This window comes from Primulina eburnea, chromosome 3, assembly GCF_022965805.1.
Source record: "Primulina eburnea isolate SZY01 chromosome 3, ASM2296580v1, whole genome shotgun sequence".
NCBI classification, from domain to species: Eukaryota; Viridiplantae; Streptophyta; class Magnoliopsida; order Lamiales; family Gesneriaceae; genus Primulina; species Primulina eburnea.
The window spans coordinates 2816381-2836978 of NC_133103.1; the positions used below are offsets into that span (position 1 = coordinate 2816381).

Here is a 20598-nt window from a genome sequence, read left to right on the forward strand (position 1 = left end):
TTATTTTAGTTTTTTTTCACATGAAGCCACAAAATTCATCAAATAATACTCGTTTGACATTATTGCTCTCTTACATTACTCATGTAACAATAATAAAATCTATATTATATTACAAACATTGAAATATATCTAAATAAAAAATAAAAGAAAACAACTAGATTTTTTCCTGATATTTTGAAATATTCCATGTCATTTTCCTTATTTTTTTTCTTTGTTTTAATAAGTGTAATATATATTATTTTTGTTACAAGAGCTCTATAGTAAAACTTCATTGTCAATGAACAATATTCGATGGTTCTGACAAAAAAATTGAGAAACAAAAGCCAAGATTTTCATCAAATATTAACAAGTTATATAATTAAAACTAAAAATATACTAATTTACAAGACTAAAATTACATATTTTTGTTTTCAAACTTAACCCTATGCAATGTTGAATAAATTGTCCCTGAGGATTATAAATTTGACCAGGAACGTGCTGAAATTCAAACTTTTGCCGAAAGCCACAAGCTTATTAATTGACCTCGAACAAATCTCGATCAAATCAAATTAAAAATAATTACGTAAAAATCATAAAATTATGGATTGACTCGGTTTATATTTATAATAAAAATTAATATTTTTAATATTATAAAATAATATTTTTTTTATACCAGATCGATAGAATCGAAGATATTTCTTAAAATTTATATGCATACAATTGTAGCTACAGAAACTATTACCCTCAGGATATTGGAAATAATTGATTTTAAAATTATATCCTCTCCTCAATTTTTCATCTCCAATATGTGGTCTAAATAATAGTAATTATCAAAAAGTGGTAGAGTATTTAATATTTTCTTTGCTCTACCTAGCTTCTAGAAACTCCGTAAATAACAGATGAATAAATAATAGAGACCTCCTCAAGTGCAATGCTTCATGCATTTAATCGGCATTGATCCAATTATAATTCATTTTTTAGCATAAATTAGCTTAATTTTTACATCATATATAGCACTTCTCTTCCACCTATTACTTCAAATTTTATTATATATACCCGTAAAAATAATATTAATTAGTAACACATTTCTCATTATTTTATATCTTATTAATCAAATAATTATAAATTTATTGATATATTTGAATATTAGTTTTACATTTAATTAATAATAAGTTATTTAATATTGGTTTAACATTATAATACACTAAAAAATACATATTAATAAGTTGTTAAATTGATAACATGATTTCTTTTTTAAAATTAATTAATAAGAGAAATTTAAAATATAAATGTACGTTAATCAGATAACATGGTGTAGATGTCAGTTTAATTATTTGAATTAGTATTAGTAACAAGGTTTTTTCAACAAACAAGATTAATTTCAGAGAAATATTAAAATAAATTGAAAATTGTTAATATAAAGTTTATTAATTAATTATTTAGTTAAGACAATTTAGAGTGATTGTTAATATATAAAAAATATTTTAATATGAAAAAAATCACGTGCAAACAAAACGTAGCGTTGGAGTAGAGCGAATTAGGCAGCACAAAAACTCTTGTGAGACGGTCTCACGGATCAATTTCGTGAGTCGAATATCTTATTGGGTCATACATAAAAAAGTATTAATTTTTATGCTAAGAGTATTACTTTTTATTGTGAATATTACCCGTCTCACAGATAAAGATTCGTGAGATCGTTTCACAAGAGACCTACTCATTTGACAGAGGTGTCCGATTTCGAAGAGTACCTTCGACAAGTCAATGACAGCATTATCATAATAAACAAGACAAGTATCCTATATAACAATAAGATTAGCTGTAATTTACATGTTACTATATCGATCTTTTGAATTAACCCAGAACGTATAGAAAATAACGACAGTAGGTTCCCAAGATTTTAAAAAATAAGGTTAGGGTTTAATTTTTTATTTCATAAATAAATACGTTTGTTGTCGTTAATACAAAAGGGATCTATGCTAATTACTTAGTATTATATTTTGAGACTAGGAAATTACAAAATTGATGATAAAACGTACAAGAGGTTATTGCTGATCATCATATATAAACCTCTACAAAACTCCAGGCTTCTCAAAACATCGAAAAATGGGTTCGATGTGTGTGTATTATATATGACAAATGGATCAGTACTTCCGGTTGATTTATTGCGATCTATGTATGCGCGCAGGATTCGTGTGTAAAGAAAAGCTAGCTCTATATTAACTCATGGCTCAATATGTTTGATTTTTCTTGTGAATGACAAGGAGACAAGCTTCTTGTTGTTGACGATGACAGGATTGGCTGGCTTCACAATCTTGCCGTTGGTCATGGCTATGGAATTAGGCAGCTGCTTCGACCCTTCGGGAACGCCGATATCTCTTGTTGATATGACTGGTAAAACAGGCTGGGCCGAGCCGTCTCCTCCGTCAGCGGCCGCGGGGGATTGTTGGAGAGGGAACAAGAAGTCGGTCGGAAAGAATTTGTATTGCATCCCTGCCATTGAAAGATAGTTAAATTTGTGTAATATAAGTGCACTGGCTTTTCATATTTATAGAGGAAATATTAGGTTATAATTCGGTGAGGTGTGAACCCACCAAACCAAATCAATTGGTCAAAAATTAAATAATTCTTCCTCTTTTCTCCTGTTCTTTTGTTGGTTTTTTGTTACTTTGTCGTAGCTATTTTATGCAAAAGAATATTCTGTTTTCGTTGCCCGGCCTATGCTGTGTGGGTTAGTTAACTAGAAGGCGGCGATTAAAAAAAAAAAAGAGAGTAGGATATTTAATAATGCAGCGTGATTCCTAAGCAAAACTAATTAGTCTTACTTATTGAATTTCTGCGCGCATGAATCATGACGTTTTTCATGCCTCATTTAACACACTTTTTCTATTGTAGAATAATCCGCAAAGAAAAAGTATACTCTTTCAAACTAATGAACTAATTATATCTCACGTCAGGAAAAATATTTTGGATACTCTTCGTTACTTGAAAAATAAACATGTAATAATAAGCTTCAAAATTTGTTATTAAAATAGAAACTGGAATTGATCGATAGGTGGGAACAAAGGTTGAAACGAATCGAATTGGTTCGCGAATTTTTCGAACAATCTTGAAAAATATTTGATTCATATTTGAGAGTTGAACTCAAACATGTTCGAATTTTTTCGAACCGAACTCGAGCTCAAATTACATTGTTTGATAGTTCTCGAGCCCCTCTTGATTGTTGTTATTTTATTAATATAATATAAATATATATTAAATAAATAGATTTCGAGATTTTGTGTATTTATTTTCAGGTAAAAGATCCAGTAGCTCGAGTACATATTCGAATCTTTCGGTCCGAACTCAAATCCAAATATTTTAAGATTTCAAGGGATAATCAAAGGGTGTTTTGGCTACTAGGCAACAAAATACAAACAAAAAATAGTGCCAGTAAAAGCATATAAAAAACATGTTGAGAAACAGCAACTATTAAAACCACTGTGTTTGGACAGTTGGATTTGATTTTGATGAAAAGATTTGATTTGAATTTTGAAAAGCGTATATATTTCAAATGATCAAATATATTTGAGATTTATTATAACTTTTATCAAATTGCATAGTTTGATATGCTTATTTGAAATTCACTACAGTTTTATATATCCAAACAAGTTCATGTATTAAGTACAACCTAAATACTTAATTGCATACCTCAAATTTTTTTATTTTTTTTTAAAAAAAATAAAAAGTCTCTGAGAAGCAACTTCAATCAATCAACCCAAAATTGAGTTGAGTGCCTATTATATGGTGGGACTTGGGCTAGTATTTTGTGATATACCAATTTTCAAGATTGATTATTTGGCATTACAGAGAAATTCTCTCAAATATTCAAAAATCTTATCAATTTACCAATTATACATTCTTTTCTCTTATGATGCGATCCGGGTGAAATGGGTGAGCCGGGTCGGGAGCTCCACCGGATCTGCTATCAATATAATGATGGGAATAAGAGCAATGAGATATATCTCCGTAATATGGCTTCAGCTGTAACCTGCACACAATGAAAGGAACTCGTGAATGGGCGCCGGAGGGGTGTCCGGCGTGACCACTCCGATGCTTAAGTCAGCAGGGTACTCAAGCAAGAAAACCAATGTAGCCAAGTGATGGCTGTGATATTGGTGTGAATGAATGAATGAATGAATGTAAATGTAAAGAGAGAACCTGATATTTATAGTAGAAAAAGTAATGATGACCTCGTTCTCCGTGCTACCTAGCTACTAATTATAGTAGGACGGCTGAGCACACCCTATATTCTGACATGTCAACTCATCGGCACGGTGTCAGAGATGGGACAGTCGCCCACATCCTATTCTGCTAGTATACTCGAGTGCGGTGCTCATATCGAGGTGGCCGGGTAGAATGCCTCCCTGGAGATTTATACAAGAGCCCGGGCCTATGACTGCCCGGAGAGTAGAGCATGGGCTTGCACCTGCCCGGCTCCAGAAGAATCCACCTGCAGACTTACTCGGATTTGGGAATCCATTTGATATTCCGGGTCATCCATGACCCGGGCTCTTACAAGAGTATCATCTTACAATTTCAAGGTTCTTGCTATGAATTGCGGGATTAAAGTCCCTTAAAGCGACCTTGATTCGATTAACATAAGAAACTCAAAGGTTTAAAAAATGTAATTTACCCGAATAATTTCAAATAAAATGTACAAAAGAGATCTAATCATATTTCTTTATGTAGAAAGATTTAGATATATGTATATCAAAACCATATTAAATTCGATTGCGTACCTTATAATTTCGGTCGATATATAGTCCAATCTTAAACTCTCGAACATGCATGTAATGGAGACCATATGCAAATATCAGTACGTACATAGAAATCCAATTTTAAAAATAGTATCGATCATCTTAAAATTAAAAACACGTCAAAGAATGTACTGATTAAAAAAAATTCAAAGAACATAGGGAATTTGATCCTCCCGATATCTATCCGGTACTAGTCTTGAAAGTTTGGCATTCATCAATCCCCAAGACATTGCACGATCACTCCTGAAATGCATTCCCGATATCTGTTTGTTAGGTGGAACAAAGCTCACCCCGAACGACGTCGCCTTAACCCTACTCGATTTTTTATCGGAAGCATCCTTCATCTCATCGCCATGTTCATTGATATTGTCCCCCGTGTTTGGATTCTCGTCTGGAAGAATCACCTGCCACTACAAGAAAAACGACTTTCCGCAGCACGTCATCAACAGCGTGTATTAAAAGCACGCTGCGAATACTATTTTTCACGGCGTGCACCCACCTGTGCGCCGTTAATAGTGTTGCACTTGATACTATTAACGGCGTGCATTAAACGAACGCTGCGGATAGTACTATCGGCGGCGTGCATATAAAGCCCGCTGCGGATAGTAACTTGATACTATTAACAGCGTGCATTAAAAGCACGCTGCGGTTATTACTATGGACGGCGTGCATTAAACGCACGCTGCGGATAGTGATATTTGCAGCATGCCTTTTTGTGTGCTGTTAATAAATTATATAAACGACAGCACACAATAAACGCACGCCGTTAATAATATTATTAACGACGTGCAAGTTTATGTGTGCTGTTAAAAATAAATCGTATTCAGATATTAATGGTGTACATTAATCGCACGACGTTAATAGTATTATTTACGGCGTGCATATTATTAGCACGCTGCCAAAAATGAGTTCGAATTTCGATTTAAGGCCACATTTAGCGACGGTTATCTAAAACCGTCGCCGATGCTGCGGAAAAATTGCACGTTTAGCGACGGTTATCGCAAACCGTCGCCGATGCAGTGGAAAATGAATTGCTTCAAGGCCACATTTAGCGACGGCTAACTACAACCGTCGCCGATGTAAATCGGCGACGGTTTATATATAACCGTCGCTAATAGACACAAATCGGCGACTATTTACATACAAACCGTCGCAACAAAGCGCAAATTATCTATTTAAACCCGATCTCCGTTCCATTGTCTTCCACATCACTTAACACTTAAAATTTTTCTGATGTTATATACTTTAATTTCGACTTAGATATTTGTTTTTATTTGAATTTTTGGTTAATTTTTTAATTGAATTTTTTATTAAAATATAATAAATTATAAAAGTAATTTTCTTTTAAATTTACGCAAAATTTAGCGACGGCTTTTGGAACCGTCGCGAAAGTTTTAACCGTCACATTATTTTAAGACCGTCGCTATAGTAGCGACGGTGTTTAATTTCGGAACCGTCGCTGATTTGCGACGGGTTTATCGGAAACCGTCGCTAGAATTTTGTTTTTTTATGACTATTAATGGCTTACACATGCACGTTGCGGAAAGTTGTATTAACAGCGTACATATGCACGCCGTTGATAATAGTATCAACAGCGTGCAATGCACGCCGCGGATAATCCTGAACTTTTAACGGCTTGGAACTTTGCAGCGTGCAATGCGCGCTGCGGAAAGCTTATATGCGCGCTGCGGAAAGCCGTTTTTGTTGTAGTGTGCCGTTGATCATCATTTGTCCGCGTTTTAATCGACGGCCTAGGGTAGTAGAAATCCGTTGGGAAGAAGTAATACTGAAGGTTGGCCATGTCCCTAAAGAAAATTAACCAAGATTTTTTTTTAAAGGAATTTATCTGTGAATGTTTTTGTGTTTGTGTTCTTTTATTTATGATATATATAGGATATCGTATTTGGGTTAGCAGAGAAATCCTTGTTGTAAAAGAATTCACGTGCAAGAATCAACGCAGGCACGTAAAATTGGACTAGGACTAAGTTAATCGGTGACTTGTTTTGGTTCTGGAAGGAAATAAACAGAAGCTTCCCAAATATTTACGAAGTCCGAAATATTAGGATTCTAGATATGTTGATTATATTTATTATCTTCTTAGGCCCTGTTTGGTAAGTGTGATTAAGTAAGGATTATTAAATAGTCTTCTGTTTGGTTCCATTTACAAATCTGACATTGATTAAATGTAGGACAATTTATACTGTTTCACTTGGAAAATGGATCCATGCATTCTCGGTGGATTATTTGTATCCGCATGGACTGAAAAATAAAATGACTATAATAGCCCTTACTGAGAAATATAATAATGCAAGTGGGTGAGTAGACGCTGTTGTCTACTATTTATTCTGAAGAAAAAATCGCTGCACATGCATGAAGCTACTGTAATGCATTCTTCTTCCCAAATTTTCTCTATAATCTCAATGCATTCTTTCTTCCCAATAATCACACTTTCAGAGTGATTAATAATTGATCAATGGCTGTTGTTCGGAAGCTTGTGGTTGAAGTTGTTGATGCAAGAAACCTTCTTCCAAAAGATGGCCATGGAGCTTCAAGTCCCTATGTGGTTCTTGATTTTCATGGGCAGCGGAGGAAGACGAGGGCCATGATTCGGGACCTGAATCCTGTGTGGAATGAAACCCTTGAGTTCAATGTTGTTAAAGCCTCCGAGTTATTTGGTGATATGCTGGAACTCGATGTTTTTCATGATCGAATTTTGGGGCCGACAACGAGGAATAATTTTCTGGGCAGGGTGAAGCTGAGTTCCAGGCAGTTTGTGAAGAAAGGTGAGGAGGCCTTGATTTATTATCCCCTGGAGAAGAAGAATTGGTTCAGTTGGATTCAGGGGGAAATTGGATTGAGAATTTACTTTGTTGACGAGATTGCGACTCCTCCTCCCCCTCCACCTCCTCCGGCGGCACCAACTCCACCACCTGAGGAGGTTAAGCCTGATCAAACTTCAGCTATGTCGGACGACAAATCACCTCCTGCAGAGACAGATGTAGCAGCAGCACCTCCACCTTCAGAAGCGGAAACCAATGAATCTCCATCGGCGCCGCCATCGGAGCCACCACCTGCGCCACCAACAGAAAGTGCGGCACAACCGTCTCCGGAAAATCCCATTCCACAAGCTGAAAACCGAGCTTCACCAGGAGACATCAATAACAGGAAACTCACCTTGGCTTCCTATCTTCAAGAACGAAGCAACTGGAGAGGGTTCCCAAATCTCCCATGGCGTGTGTTCGATTTTGTTGGCAAAGAACGAGTAGGTTGGGAAAAAAGTAAACAGTGATGGGAAATACTTTTAAATAAAAGTGGAAGGATAGTTTGGTCAAATTCAGGTTTATCACCATTTTATCACTCATCTTAATTTCACACCACACATGATATTAGATATCTCTTTTTACATATATTATCCTATCAAACATTTATCAATCAAATTATCAATCATTCAATTATCACATCCTAAAAACCAAGCGAGCCCTTATCATTCTATCACATAAAGATGAAATATCCATAGAATATTCCCCTCAGTTTTCATGTAGTCATGGTTAACGGATCGGGTTGATCCAGAACCCGGAACCGATCCGGTACAATCCGGTTCAATTCAGAGTCGGTTAACGTGGTTTAGGGTTGAACCAAATCCGATATTCTAATTAAATTAGATTAGTTTTTAAAAAAGCTTGACCCGGAAGCGGAACCAATCCAATACAAAAAAAAGATCCGGTTAGCTCGGATCCGGAACTGGATCAAATCCAGTCCGAACCGTTCTTTTAAAAAAGGGTTTTGTGTGTGCTTTGTTGTTTACTAATTGTCACTCGTAGATTCTATATATAAGAAATAATATACTTAATTTTCAATGTGTTGCTTGATAAATGTTATGTTTAGGTACATATTATTCGAAGATTTAAAAAAATATTCAATCCGATCTTAAAAAAAAATTCAATCTGACCTCAAACCGATCATGTTTCTTTTTAATTCGGTCAACAGTCCGATTAATCATATGTGGTCTATTTCGTTTTGATCCTATTTTGATTAGATTATATACCCAATCCGATAAATCCGGAACCGATATGCTATCGATTGGTCTGGTTCCATTATAAAGTATGAGTAGGTCTTTTGTTAGACGGTCTCACAAATCTTTATTTGTGAGATGTATCAACTCTATCGATATTCACAATAAAAAGTAATACTCTTAGCATAAAAAGTAATATTTTTTCATGGATAACCCAAATAAGAGATCTGTTTCGCTCTCACAAATCTTTATCTGTGATATGGGTCGATCCTATCGATATTCACAATAAAAAATAGTAGTCTTAGCATAAAAAATAATATTTTTTAATGGATGAGCCAAATAAGAGATCTGTCTCACAAAATACGATCTGTGAGACAGTCTCACGCAAGTTTTTACCATAAAATAATTATGATGAAGAAGTTTATCACTAAAAATAGAATGATCAAACTGCCATAATGTTCAGTATGATTAGTAAACAATTTTAACAATATTGAATTTTGACTTATTAATTAGGCTACTTGAATGAATTAAACATTTTTATATTTCCTTCATTATATGCCTGTTTTATTAAACCTCAACCATTGTCCATAATACCCTACTGATAATGTGGTTTTCACTTTTCACTGAATTTTTACATGCTAAAAAAATGAAAATCTCAAAAAGGAAGGAAAATATTTTTCAGTTGATACCAGATGATCATCAGCCAGATTAGGTTATCCATAATGGGAAAAAACACCTGGCCTGCTCAAAGATGTGTAGATGGGTTGGCTTGGAACTTCTAATATAAAGAAACGAGTTTGGAACTGTGTTATGAACAGCAGAGCCGTTGGATCATGTGGACTGACAAAGCTTGCTCAGAAAACCAGATAGCTTTTACTTGGTTGCGTTTGAAGGAATTTGTTAGCACTCTGTTAATTTAATAATGAGCAAGAACACAGAAATAAAGAATATGGATATATCCTCGTAAATCAACATTTACATCAAACATCTAAAATATAGTCAAATCTCAGACTTTATAATACTTTTAACACACATATACAAATATGTTCATTGCATAGAGATTCAAAATATTCCTTCAATAAGAACTTCATACAGCACTCCATACCAGAAAGAATCAAACAAACATGCTATATATTTGCTACAAAAAAAATCGTCACATGAAAGGGTGACCTGCATCGATATGCATTCTTGAAGGGGGACCAGACGCCCTCCTTCAAGTGTATATGATCTGCAATCATTCATCTGGGATTGTCAAATCATAGCTTAAAAAATCTTTCCAAACGTAAGCAAGTCTCGAATGAGTAACTACAGAAACTTTCAGAACAAAGATCACAAGTTAACCTTCATGAACAGAATCAAACGATTTTGACAGCCTTCTGTGATTTTGGACCTTCATTGTATTCAAATTTCTGGAAATGGAACCACTGCTTCGAAGGCTTCAACTAGCATGGACACTCTTCTCTTCCGAGATGGATTGAGTTTTGTGACAATGTGTTGAACAGCATAATCCAGCATCCATTGTTCAGCCTTTCTCTTCTCATCCATTATTTGGCGCTTTAAGTCAACTCGCTCTGGTTCCGAATTGGGCTCCTGAGGGAGTTCATGAGTTTGTGTGAATTTTCTAGCTTTCTCCAATGCCTTGATCGATTTCTTGAGGAGTAATAGCTTTTTCAGCTTCTTCCAGTTCTTGGGTTTTGATTTTTCTTGTTCTCCAACTTCACTGATATTTTCTTCAAAGATCTCTCGCTCTGTAGAGACAGATAGAGAATCAGCGGTATTGTCTTGAGTATCGTGAAGAAGAATCTCTTCAACCGCCTCTTTTACGAGTTTGAGAGCATCTGATCTAGTGAATCCAATTCCTGGATTGTTGGATACATGATTTTCTTTAATTGTGCCAGGTGATTTCACATCTTCGTCATCTGATCCATCAAGAAGTTGGCTTCCCATTTTTTCTGCAATACCAGACACCACATGCTGATATACCATATGCCACATTTTTATATGATCTTTCCTGTCTGCTAGGTCATCTACTGCCCCATTTGTATCTTTGTGTTTTGATGTTTTCTCTTCTTGAGGAATTTTGACGTCTGGATCAGCCTGTATCACTTTCTCGGTTATTATTGATATTCCCATATCATCGATGATCAGGCTTTTAGTAGCAACAGATGGATCCCTATCACCACATTCTGATTTGCTGACATTCTGATTTGAATTTAAAAGATCACTATACTTCTTGATCAATGTAGCGCTTCTTTCTTCTCTTGCAGAAACTAGGCCTGAAACTTTATCATTGATAAGTAGCGTTCCTTTCCCTTCAACTGGTACTACTCCATTTTTGTCTCTTCGGTGCTGAATTTGATTATCTTCTTGGGGTGGAACAACAGTTTCAAAAGCTTTTACAAGCAACGCGACTTTTCTCTTTTGAGTTGGGGCTAGTTGATTCACTGCCTGACGAATTGCATAATCGAGCATCCATTCTTCTCCTCTTTTCTTCTCGTCTAATGCTAGAGGTCTCAGGTTGACTTTTTCTGCTTCTGCAACAGGACTTAACGGCAGCGGCAGAGGCTTCTTGGGGTTAAATTTTCTCACTTTCTCCAATTCTCTGATGAATCTTTGAAGTAGAATCCACTTCTTGAGATTACTCCAGTGCTTAGGTGCTTTCTTATCAGATTTGCTTATAGTCGATTTAGTTTTCACCATCTTCACACTAAAAGAATCTTCGACGATGGGGCTCATCTCTTCTGAAGTCGAGGGCACACAGCCTTTCCCTTTGTCAGCATCCGGGTCTCCATCACTTTCTTCAGGGTAATCTGCAGAAAACGAGATGATCAGTAAAAAATACACATATAAATACTCACAAACATGTGCGCAGACACACACATACTCTACCTTCATTTTGCTTCTTTTCAGGGGATTCTTTTGGAGAGATGTTTTCACTTGTAACCGACAGTACATCTTGAACCTCTGGAAGAAGAATCTTCTCAATCGCCTCTCGAACTAGCTTGATAGCAAAAAGCTTTTGGATTTCAATCTCCCGAGTGCCAGAGTCATTTTCCGCACCTATATTAGAATCAGAAAAATCCCGGCTTTCAACCAAATTTTCCTTGGCAAGATATGAACTTTTATTATCAACAAAATCTGGAACTTCAGAAGATGGAAGTGGCTTGCTTGCAGCTTCTGTAGCCAATTCTGAGGCCATATGCTGATGTATCAAGTGCCACATGCTCACGTGCCTCGGCTTGCTGAATTGAAGTTTGTTGCCTTCACTAGAAGATGCGTCCTTCCCAGATTCAGGAATTTGCACTACACTGGTAATAGAATCTCCGGTGATAGAAGATATAGTTGTAAGCTCTCCTTCAACATCAGAATTATTATCACTCGAAGTTTGGCTATCTGAAAGTGATGAGAACCCACTTCTGTCTTTGGTAACTTCATCAAAAATAACTGGAGTTTCTGGGGAATCCTTGCTGGATGTTCCGCTTTCACATTCGTCTGTAACGAAACTTGCATTGAGTTCTATGGAATTCTCCACGTGGGATAATGGGGGTGTATCGAAAACAACATCATCTCTCTTCAGAGGGATCTCAAAAGTATTGTCCTTGTCTAGACTTGAATAGGTGGCATGATCATAACTTCTGGGAGTTGATAAACTTCGTTCTGTATCGTTATTAGAGCACTTCAAACAATACCCTTTTGGCCCAAAAGACATCCCTCCTATTTGTTGGTACTGAGGAGAATATTTACTCATTATTATCAGATTCTCTTCATAACTTCTCTCGGGAAATGAAGTTTCGCCAAAAGCAATTTCGAGAAAATCAAAGTCTTGGATGCCACCATATCCCTCTACGTATGCTTCAGAATTCTGTTCATCACTGAATGGCAGATAAAGATACCTCCGTTTACCAATTTCCCCCTCTTGAACTGATGATTTTGTTAAAGAAACCATTTGGGATTTCTGGTGATTCTTCATGCTGTCAGTATAATCTTTCGTTTCACAGCTGCAGTGATCAGATTTCACTATCTCGTTCTTTGGCTTGATATATGGCTGTCTTTTTTTGTGTAGGAATGGTTTTGGAGCAGAAACAGAGTCATGATCCTCCCGACAATGGCCATGGAGAGAACAATGATGGTACCGGCAAACTTTCGTTCCCGAGTTCTTTCCCGAGATTGTCTCTCCGAACGGAACCTCAATTGGCTGGGGAAACTTTGAGCCCTTAAGAGTTGAGGAATACGTCGCTCTATCAACAGCAACATCCTCAGAAATAGAGTGATCGAGCAAAGGCCTCCTCGGTTTAAAGCTAGTTTTCTTTATCAAAACCCTCACATTTCTAATGCTTGATGTTCTTGACATAGTTTTAAATCTACGACGCGACTTTGATCCCAAAAAAGTCGAACTACTTCCATCACTACTTGATTGAGAATTCATTTTCTTGCCTTTGGAATAGCTTGTTGACTTTAAATAATGAGTTGACGCTTCAGATGCATCAACTAAAAACTCTTGGCAAGAGAAAGAGGCTGAAGTATTATCAGACATTCCGATAGGCTGAAAAATTCTTGATTTTGCCCTTCTCCGGAATGACTTCGTATTGCCCAAACTTTTTAGTGTCTTCTTATTGTTATTTCTGTATGCGATTCCAGATTTATCTGGTGGAGCATATTGCCCATGTATTGCTGATCGAACGGTAGAAGAACCAACTGAAATGGTATCCTCATGTTCACTATCTCCCTGCAATAAATAAAACAGGAAATTCCAAACCTTTGAGCTTCTCCTTAAAGTACCCACATAATTTCTCAAGATTTGCAATTCACTGAAAAAAAATCAGAAGAGAAGCAAAACAAACAGAAGTGACAAGTTTTTTTACATGCAATTACTTTGATCAAGTCCATACCAGCCAGTAAATCCAGACAAAAAAGAGGGGGTGGGGATGTAGTGAAAAATATATTATTATGCCAAAAATGAAATTCATGTCCGACAGTCGGAAACTCACCGGAGAGTTTTCTTTCTTCGCATGCGAACTGCTTGTGGCCTTCATATAATGCGGCGATGAATCAGAATACTCCATAAAAATCTACCTTCTGCCACTCGTGATTAAATATCACTGAAATGGATCGATCAACCCAAAAATCGAACTGGGATTTAAAAATTTGGTTATCAGGCTTACTGATTTCAGATTTCTCTGCTTCTCATTCAAGCAACCTCTCTGTTTTGATTCCAAAATCTTGAAAAAAACCAACAAAAGAAGCCGAGGAGACCCCAGGTTACGTATATTTCAACAGGCAAACAGGACAATTTTTTTTAACAGATTCAAGAATCGTGTGGGATTTGCTAAGTCTGAAGTGGCAAACTATTTGTTGGCATTTGGAGTAAAAGTTTTGAGTTGTCTTTGTCAAACAACGCTATTGGAATTTAACAATAAAATAGCAATAATTACTGCAAAATTACAGGCATATCACAAAATTTTGGTCTCGGGTTCACTCTATTCATTTATTCTTACTTTCTAGAAGAATATGATCTTGTTTTGAAGGTTTGACTTGGGCAAAATCGGTGCCTGGACTTTGCCCTCGCTTTCTTTCCTTTGACTTTGGCTAACAAATACTACCATATTTTCTGTCATTTTGATTTTTATATTTTAATTGTTCATATATTTTATATATAAGTTCATTATGTATGTACATGCATAGATATAAATAATATTTTTTCTTCTATATATTTGGAAATTTAATAAAAGGATCATCTCGTGAAAGAGTTGAACAAATTAGTAATTTAGCTTGACAATTATATAAAAGAAAAACTTATTATTTATATCTATGAATGTACATACATAATGAACTTATATATAAAATATATGAACAATAAAATATAAAAATCAAAATTACAAAAAATATATTATTGTTTTGTTTTACAAAATACATGGTACTAAAATTAATTCAATGAGAATGTTCTCTTGGTTTTGGGTGACAACGCCATCCATTTCTTGTGTTTCCAACAACTTCAATTTATGAAGTTAGCATTCATTTATTTTAGGTACGAGCAAACCTAATCTCACAAGAGGGAGCATGAGCAATCTTATTATATCTCAACGTCATTACATCATGCGAGTCTTTCAAATATTAATAAAAATTGTATCACATTATGAAAAACACACTCCAGATGCAGTACAGAAAAATCATCCGTCACATAACCTTAGTCTCTTACCAACACTTGTAAATAAGATTAACATCAACCTTCTTTTGAAGCAATACAATTACTAATATAATAATTAGGATTAGAAATGTACGTGGCCAATTTTAAAGAAAATAGAAGATTGAAAATTTAATTAGTAATTATGGGCATCAACAGCTAACAATAAGTAGGTCTGTCTCACATGGGTATTGTCGCACGGATGGAGTTGCTCAGAAAAACGTGTGGACCAGTGCAGTGCTCCTTTACAGTAAGATCGGTGCTTGACTTTGAGCTCAATCGAGTTTCTTTCGTTTTGATTTTACAAAAAGTCTTTTAAATCTTATAAATTAGTGGTAAAATTTATGGGACAGCAAGGACAAAATGGTAACCGGAAAAATATCAATTCATCTATTATATTTAATATCTAAACAATTTTTTAATTTTATTAAAATATAAAATTTTGTCCAATAATTTAATTTTGTTTCTTATATGCAAAAATTTCTTCAAAAGGAATTAAATTAAAATTATTGGGCTTGAAAACTAATTTGCATGGATATTTTAGACTAATTTCGAGACTGAACAAGAGTCTTGTACCGTTATTTAAAAATCATTGGGCTTATCCACTGGCCCAATAGGATTTTTCTTTTCTTTTTTGTTTGTTTGTTTTTTTAGTTTTTTTGGCATTTCAATAAGCAAAAAAAATGTCCTTCTAAAATAAATAAATTAAGAAGGCAAAAAATTGTGTAAGATGATTTCACATGTCATATTTTGTGAGAAGGGTAGGTCATCCATGAAAAAATTATTTTTTATGCTAAAAGTATTACTTTTTATTGTGAATATCAGTAGGGTTGACTCGTCTTATAGATAAAGATTCGTGAGACCGTCTCAAAAGGAACCTGCTCAATAAAAAATATCGAGGATATATTAAGATCGAGTATCATCATTTGCGATCGAGCTCATTAATAAAATTAAATGAATTACATGAACATGATAAATTGAGAATCGCTAACTGGAAAGTTTTATGATGAAATCTAAGATATAAAACGTTTATCTTATATTATATATTAAACTTGGGTCTAAATGAGATCTATACTATATTATTAAGTGTGAGGACCTCATAGTAACTACTTAAAGAGGACAACACCAACTTTTTTTTTCCACTTTTACCCTTATATGATACTAATATTACACTTTTGTTTTTTGTTTTTTTTTTAAATTTCAACACACATTTTTTTTTATTTTTTTTTATTTCAACCATTAAATATAAATTTAGTCCCTCCAAAATTTGTCAAATTTCACTTTAGTACATCGATAATAATAAAAAATTTGTAAACACACACAACGCGTGTGCACAGTAACTAGTCTATCTATATATAAAAGTAGAGTTTTTGCTAAAAATAGTAATTTCCCGCCAAAATGTCATTTCTAAAAAAGGAAAATATTGAAATGTGTACTGCAATAAATTATCACTTTAATTATTGTTTGCATTGATTGTATCAATTCACTTAATTCATTTTTGAATTTAAAATAATTTTTATATTAATTCAAATGTAATTTATCTATTATATGTTTTTTATTTTTTTACTCAAATTAAAACTAAATTTTATTGAAAACGTAAACTATATTAAAATTTTTTCATTGATTATATCAATCAGTTTAATTAAAAACTGTAGAATAAAATTTAAAATACAATTGATTGCAATGTTCGGTATCACTCATGAGGTAATTTATTCAAAAATACATTTTGCTATTTGAAATAATTTCCTACCAAATTACTTACTAAAAAATCAATAAAATATTTAATTAGTTTATTTATTTTTTCTAAAAATAAAATTGGTTGAGTGTTAAAAGTTATCACAACAACAAGGTTTTTCAATCGACATTAAGTTATCATTTAATAATCATAATTTTTTTTATCTTAAATACATATTATTTCGAAATTACCTTAATTGGAAAGAATTAATGATTTGTAGTTTTCTTCCAAAACCATATGTCTTCTTATAAATTCAAATAAGAAAGCACAAGAAAATTAAAAAAGATAGATTCAAAAGAGTTTCAAATGAACATTAAATTACTCTCAATAAGAATGTATAGTACCCCTCAATAATCAGAAATCTTTGATACCCAATGTATGCAATTCGAGATTTCCATAATTGGAAATAGTTAATATATGATATAATTCTGTCAGAAGCTTCCAATGTATAATTTTTGTCCAATTGTGATGTTTTATTTGAATTTTAAATTATAAATAATGCAATATTGCATATTACATTAGAAACCAATTTTATTATATTTATCTTACTAAATTTATCTACTCAAAAATTGAATTCTGACTACTTCTCTTTTCAGCATCATATATGAGTTGAATCCTTCCAAACTGTAATGTTCGTTTAAATTTAGATTGTTCTTTGTTATGAACTACATACATATAGAAACAACGAGAACAACGAGACATTAAGTTTGAAATCTATATTTCATGATTGAAAAGTATAAAATATTATTTTTCTATTTGTACAAAATTTTAATTATTACGTATTACTAATGTGATAATTTTCTTCTATATTACAAAGTTCACGGATACATGGTAATATAAAATGTCTCATAATCTAAATGATTAAACCAATTCTAAAGAAAGTAAGCATCTTATTAGAAGAGACATTATAAATTTTATTGACATTGTTATGGAATACACATAATAAATGTTCATAAAATAAATTTTCTGATTTATACATAATTTACTTATGATCACAAGTTTCATTTTTCATTCGAAATAATAGTTTGTTGTGTATATTATGAAGAGATTTTGTAAATAAAATCACAAAATATATGGACAAAGATATTGATGAAACATTTATTGTTATCATTCAAATGTTTCAAACACATGTCATATTACAAAATTGTTTGTGAATGTGGATTTAGACAAAATTACTGAATTTTTAAAAAATTATTTCTCATTAATTTTATTGAATGTGATTTAAAAATATTTTTTTTTCACATTTTAAAAATAATAATATGTATCTTCTCGAAAATTAAAGAATTAAATATGTATTAAGGTTGGTGGTCGACATCAGTACACTAAATACAGTAAGCATCATGTCATTGTCTTAGGCTAACACAATCTAAAATTGTGATATATGTAGTGATTATTAGCCAAAAAAATTAATCAACATGTGAAAGTTTTTAAAATTAACGAAAAATTAATTTTTTTATATTTTTTTATAAATATATTTTTTTAAAATTTAAATATCTATTCATTTTTCACTAATTTTTAATAATATCATCCCGTGCATCGCACGGGTAAAATACTAGTTATATATTAAACTTGGGTCTAAATTAGACAAGCAATTTGGTGTCATTGTACGTCTTTTTATTAATAACCAACTTAATTATAAGCATTTTAATACTTTATTAAATGTATTCTTATAAAATGCTTCTAATTAAAATATTAGCTTATTTTATATTAAAAATACTAACTAATTAAAAAAATTAATTAATTTTTTTTAAAAAAATAAAAGTATATAAATAAACAACACATGCGAGTATTATTTGAGATAAAACATATGATCGAAAAATATAGAAACCCCACGTTTTTTAATGCCAACAATAGAAACTTAATATACCACCTTTTGAAAATGACGTTATAATAAAATACAAAATTTTGCACTAAAATCTAAAATAACATGGGTGTATTCAACCTAGAGATTTAACGATTTTTAATGACTTTTTTTAATAAGAGACTTTTGTGGATTTGACAGACATTTGTAGAATCTCACAGATTTCTAAACAGAATTCTATAGACTCCTGTAGACTTTTTGCAAGACTTTTGTAGACTTCTATTAACTTTTTTATATGAAAATCCATGACTCTTGTAATATTTTTATGGGAGTATATTCAATCTAGACTCTTCATTTGAAATATTATTATTATTATTATTAATGTAAATAAAATTTATTTAAAATGTAAATAGATTTTATTTGTGAAAACAAATAATGAATCACTAGTCAATTTAGAACTCAAAATTGAACTTCTCGATCCTAACCAATTCAACATAAATTATTAATTAATCAAAAAATTTAGAATATATAACAATTTCTTTGTGTGAATATTAGATTAAAAAATCAAAATAGTATGACAATTTGATAAAATTTCAACAGTAATTTATGAAATAAAATCTAACTTATATTGACATTATGATCAACATCGCTCCACATTTGATTTGCTATAGCATCTCTCCATGCATTAGCATTTGTCCGTTGTTGTTCTTGTGTATCGAATAATTCACCAAAGTTGTCATCTTTGTAAACTTGTTCTGATGAAGATGGTGGAACTTCAATCTCGGTTTCAACTGGAAATTCATCAGAACGACACTCCTTGCGAAGAAAATTGTGTAATCCAGCACAAGCCAATACAATCTCTGTCTGTGTTGTATATTTAAACGGAGGAGCAGTTTTGAATAATTTGAACCGCGATTTAAATATGCCAAATAACCTTTCAATTACGTTCCTCAAAGAAGCATGAAAGATATTGAACAACTCTTTTGCATCTTCAGGGTGGCGACCTTGGCCAGTGAAATTTTGGAGATGATAACGCACACCACGAAAAGGAGCCAATAACTGACGTCGATTTGGATATCCACCGTCCACTAAAAAGAATTACCTATCAAACCATATTTTGTAGGATCAAGTAACTAATGTATAGAATATATAATCCTAAAAAATAAAAAAAAATTAAATAAGCTAGTAGCATTAAAAAAATAACCTTGTGTCACTTTAAGCCCGTTATTTCTTGATAAAGCATCTGCCAATACGTTTGAATCATGTGCAGATCCCTCCCATCCACTGAGCACATATATGAATTCTAAATCAAAGTTACATGATGCTAAAACATTTTGAGAAATCGTCCAATGACGATTACGATAACTATTAGTATCACGCTCAAACACCGTGGCAGGAATATGAGTGCCATCAATAGCTCCAATGCAATCCTATAACAACAATATAATAATAATAATAATAATAATAATTACAACCACATCAATAACAAAAACAACAAAAAGAATTTCATTACTTACTTTGAAATAAGGATAAAATCTTGTACTCTCTCTTATTTTTTCGGGCACTGTAGATCCAGGTTTGACCATCATATCTGCTGCAATGCTATTTAATGCTTTCAACACCTTGTTGAAGTTTTGGCTTGTATTGTAGTGTGATCGTTTAAAGGTTTTACGAATTAAGCAATATCGGGTATTATGACCAACAACGAGTACAAATACGACAAGCATTTCTTCAATACAAATGTATCTTGTATCTTGTAAATGTGTTTTCTCTCTAAGGATGTTGCACAATTTTAAAAATACATCGGGGTACATTCTATAAATCTCTCGAAAGTTTGTTGGATCTTCTTTTAATATTTTATGAATATAATCGTATCCCCTTTAAGTTATTGGTCGTCTATTTAAATGACGATGGATACGTTCACAATTCATGTTAGCTATATGCTTAGTAAAAGTATAGAGGCTCCCACGAACTTCAACTAACAAAAACCTAATAATTTCGTGTTACTCTTCTTCAAATTCATTTTCTTCCATTTGTTCTTCTACTTCATCGACGTTGATATTTGACATTTAAATAAACTACCTGATATCAAAC

At 33.0% G+C, this 20598-nt stretch overlaps 2 protein-coding genes across 4 annotated transcripts; both read right to left on the minus strand.

Moving 5' to 3' along the window:
• Positions 1-9783: 9783 nt before the first annotated feature.
• LOC140825330 (uncharacterized) lies at positions 9784-14073 on the minus strand. Of its 3 annotated transcripts, none has more exons than XR_012116654.1 (4): positions 13776-14073; positions 11677-13513; positions 10129-11597; positions 9784-10029 (listed from the first exon to the last, which is right to left on the minus strand). XR_012116654.1 is itself a non-coding variant. In XM_073187047.1 (3 exons), exons 1-3 carry the CDS (start codon positions 13848-13850, stop codon positions 10189-10191), a joined length of 3321 nt encoding a protein of 1106 aa, XP_073043148.1. In that variant the 5' UTR covers positions 13851-14072; the 3' UTR covers positions 9784-10188. The 3 variants fall into 3 exon arrangements, 1 of the variants encoding a protein (XP_073043148.1); XR_012116653.1 differs by having other exon boundaries at positions 9784-10015; positions 13776-14072; XM_073187047.1 differs by having other exon boundaries at positions 9784-11597; positions 13776-14072.
• A 5049-nt stretch (positions 14074-19122) lies between these two features.
• LOC140828629 (uncharacterized) lies at positions 19123-20090 on the minus strand. The gene is made up of 3 exons (XM_073191568.1): positions 20022-20090; positions 19719-19934; positions 19123-19284 (listed from the first exon to the last, which is right to left on the minus strand). The coding sequence occupies exons 1-3, from the start codon at positions 20088-20090 to the stop codon at positions 19123-19125; spliced, it is 447 nt and encodes a 148-aa protein (XP_073047669.1).
• Positions 20091-20598: the final 508 nt, after the last annotated feature.

Bases quoted from the DNA above. Each gene is read 5' to 3' on its own strand.
- LOC140825330 (XM_073187047.1), bottom strand. From the start codon at position 13,850: ATGGAGTATTCTGATTCATCGCCGCATTATATGAAGGCCACAAGCAGT. The intron at 13,514-13,775 runs GTGAGTTTCCGA...TATTTATTGCAG, and splicing joins CGAAGAAAGAAAACTCTCCG to GGAGATAGTGAACATGAGGA. The intron at 11,598-11,676 runs GTAGAGTATGTG...CGTTTTCTGCAG, and splicing joins TGAAAAGAAGCAAAATGAAG to ATTACCCTGAAGAAAGTGAT.
- LOC140828629 (XM_073191568.1), bottom strand. From the start codon at position 20,090: ATGGTCAAACCTGGATCTACAGTGCCCGAAAAAATAAGAGAGAGTACA. The intron at 19,935-20,021 runs GTAAGTAATGAA...TTGTTGTTATAG, and splicing joins GATTTTATCCTTATTTCAAA to GATTGCATTGGAGCTATTGA. The intron at 19,285-19,718 runs GTGACACAAGGT...GTTGAAACCGAG, and splicing joins CAAGAAATAACGGGCTTAAA to ATTGAAGTTCCACCATCTTC.